Raw genomic sequence first — 3,749 nt, forward strand, 5'->3', positions numbered from 1 at the left:
TCTGTTGTTTTGAAGAAAAGAACTTTTTCATTTAAATTGTTAAGTTTGAATAATAAAATTAAAAAGATCGTAAGTAAAAAAAAAGGAGTAATAGAAAAAATGGATATTAGTGATAAGGAAGCACTTATGGATATGAATACGAGGAGTGCTGTTAGGAATAAAAATATTCATTTGTCTATAAATAATTATACGAATATATTAAATAGAGAACATATAAATACAAAATTAATTAGAAGTAATGTATTAAGTATTTTTAGTTATACTTTAAAATATATGAACAAGAAAAGTTTAAATAAATGGTTACGAAAAAATATTAAAGCTACATTCTATGATACCTATATTCCTAGAAATAAACCATTGGCATATATAAGATTTAAAACTTATGATGATTTAAGAATATTTGAGAAATTGATAGAAAATAAACGTTTTTATAGTGATGATAGTTTATCACTTATTAAGATTAATAGAGTATATAATAAACAGAATAATAATATATTAAGAAAAAAAAGGAAATTTAATGAAGAAAATAAATTGAACTATAATATGAATGATGAAAAATATGAAAAGAATGATGTAAACAATACATATGATGATGATATAAAATTTTTAAGTGTTAATAATGATAAATATGGAGAATTTCAATCATATAATAATAATAATAATGATAATAATAATAATAATAATGATATAAATAATTATTATGATTGTACTGAAGGTGATAGGAAAAAATTTAAAAAAGATGATTTATATAATAGTAGTAATAATAATAATAATAATAGTAAATATAATTATAATGTTATGCAAAAACAAAATAATGATGATAAAGAATTTATAGATTTACAAAGTATTATAAAAATAAATAAAGAAGAAAAATTTAAAAGTATTGAAAATTATGTTACACCATTTTATAAATATCCATATCAAGAACAAATAATTATCAAACATAACTTTTTAAAAAAATGTAAAGATCAAATTTTATTTAATTTGAAAAGTAAATGGATGAAACAAAATATTCTATTTGGAGATATGGAATCCAATATAATTAATGAAGAAATTGATTTAAATAATATACAAGATTATTATGAACAAAAACAAAATAAAAAAAATCAAACCAGTAAAGATAATTGTATTAATAAAACAGTATTAACAGATATAAAAAAAAGTAGTTCAATTACAAGAGAAACATCATTAAATGATAAAATGAAACAATATGATATACAAGTAGATGAACCATTATATCCAAATTATGAAGGAACTATTCATTATAGAAATAAATGTGAATTTACTATATCATATGATGAAAATCAAAATGTAGAAATTGGTTTTGTTGTAGGCAAAATGAAAACATGTATAAAAGATGATAATCTTGATAAAAATTCAAGTGAAGATAATAATTGTAATTTTAGTGAAAACAATATAAGTAATAATGCTTCACCAATTAATGAAACACATAGTACAAAACTAAGAAACAAAAAACAAAAACAATCATATTATTTAAATCCAATAGTTAAAAATGTTGATCAATGTATACATATTCATCCAGCCATGAAGGAAGTTGTACAAGAAATGAAGTCTATAATAAAGGAATCTAATTTACCAGTATTTGATCGTGTTTATAAAACAGGTACAAACAAAAAAAAATACATATATATATATATATATATATATATATATATATATATATATATATGTGTTAAATAATACATACATATATATATTCACTTATATTTTTTTTCTACATATGTATATATATATATTTTTTTTTTTTTTTCCTTAGGCGTTTGGAGATTACTCGTTGTGCGTATGAACAGCAAGAACGAATTAATGATCACTGTTCAAACTTATAATCTTGATTGTAAAAAAAAAAAAGAAATAAAAAGATTATTAATAAACAGGCTAAGTAAAAACAAAGATGATACACCTAAATATTTCTGTAACTTTAAAGTTCTATCCATATATATACAAGAACATGAAAGTCCAAATGATTCCTTTGACCAATCCTTAAATGAACATTTATGGGGAATGGAATATTTAGAAGAAACCATTTTAGACAATAAATTTTTATTAACACCTTCATGTTTTTTTCAAGTAAATCGTGATAGTTGTCAAATATTATATAAAAGAGTTATTGATTATATAAATATAAAAGAAGGAGTCAAAAATTATATATTCGATTTATGTTGTGGTACAGGTACCATAAGCATTTGTGCATCTAATATATTGAAAAGAAATGATGTTCATATAATTGGTATAGATATTTGTGAAAGTAGCATTATTAGTGCAAATAAAAATGCAAAAATGAATAATATTAACAATTATAAATTTCTTCATGGAAGAGTTGAAGAATTTTTTTCAAAAGAAATTAAAAATATACAAACAGATAATGCAAATATTATATGTATTATAGATCCACCTAGAAACGGTATAGCTAATAGTGTTCTCAACATTTTAAGTGCTCATCATTTAATCAATCAAATTATTTATGTCTCATGTAACCCTATTACATTAATAAAGAATGTAACAAATATATTATTCTTAAATGAAACATTGAAAATTAAAAATATGGCCTTTGTTGATATGTTCCCTCACACCTTCCATTTGGAGTGTATTACAAATATTGTCAAAAAGGCATAATAATTATACCCTTATGTGAAATGTATAAAAATTATCATTTAAAAAAAAAAAAAAAAAAAAAAAAAAAAAAAAGAACTTTTATATTTTATTATCACCTTTTTAAAAATTGTAGTTTTATTTTTAAAGTATAAAATAATAATTATTATATATAAGTTGTACATATTTAAATGTTTCTAAATATGTAACCATAATATTTATTTTTTTTTGTGCAAAAAAAAAAAAAAAAATATATTTAATATTATATACATATTTCCATTGTATTATTTGTGAAATATCATTATATAATTATGTTTTTCATAATATGTATTATTATGTTATATATATATATATATATATATATATGTTTATGTTTTTATTTATTTATTAAGATTTTTTTTTTTTTTTTTTTTTTTTTTTAAAGCTCTATAAAAAAAAAATATATTAGTTTAAAAAACTTTCAATAAATTTTGTTCTGAATAAATACTAATAAATATTTAATATATGCCAAAGTAAATTTTCTTTTATTTATTAAAATGAAATTATGTAATATATATAATATAAAATATGTATTATTATATATATTTTTGTAATATTTGTATTCTCAACCTTATTTTATATTTTATTTATTTAATAATAATCTCGCATATTAATTTTTCAAAATTATGACTAATAAAAAAATTATATATTTTATTTGAATGTATCACATTATTAAAAAAAATTAAAAATATTTAGAATTGATCAAAAAAATAAAATAAAAATAAAATAAATAAACAAAATGATAAAATAATAAGTGCATCTTTTTTTGTTTTATTTTAAGAGACCATATATAAATTAATCTATGATATATATAATTATGAAAATATATATGTTAAATATATATATGCATATAAAATGGAATTTTTTTTTTTTTTTTTTTTTTTTTTTATCTCTTATTAAAAATACATATGATTTTCATTATTAAAATTTTTTTTATTATAAGCATATTAATAAATATATTATATAATATATAAATATATATATGTTTATTTGTTCATTGTTTTATTATAATTTATTTTTCTTATTTTTAATAAGTCTCTTTTTTTTTTTTTTTTTTTTTTTTTTTTTTTTTATTTTTTTTTGTTTTTTTTTTTTTTTTT

The 3,749-nt window shown here is 17.6% G+C and overlaps 1 protein-coding gene across 1 annotated transcript in view; it reads left to right on the forward strand.

The window, feature by feature from the left end:
- PGSY75_1133800 (putative RNA (uracil-5-)methyltransferase) overlaps positions 1 to 2,634 on the forward strand; it is a gene marked incomplete at both ends in the record, with an annotated part of 2,724 nt that extends 90 nt beyond the window's left edge. The window contains 2 exons of the mRNA XM_018786456.1: positions 1 to 1,624; positions 1,778 to 2,634. The exon at positions 1 to 1,624 is cut by the window's left edge and continues 90 nt beyond it. Coding sequence (XP_018641251.1) covers positions 1 to 1,624; positions 1,778 to 2,634 — 2,481 coding nt within the window. The remainder of the gene's footprint in view (positions 1,625 to 1,777) is intronic.
- Between the last annotated feature and the right edge of the window lie 1,115 nt (positions 2,635 to 3,749).

This window comes from Plasmodium gaboni, chromosome 11, assembly GCF_001602025.1.
Source record: "Plasmodium gaboni strain SY75 chromosome 11, whole genome shotgun sequence".
Classification (NCBI taxonomy): domain Eukaryota; phylum Apicomplexa; class Aconoidasida; order Haemosporida; family Plasmodiidae; genus Plasmodium; species Plasmodium gaboni.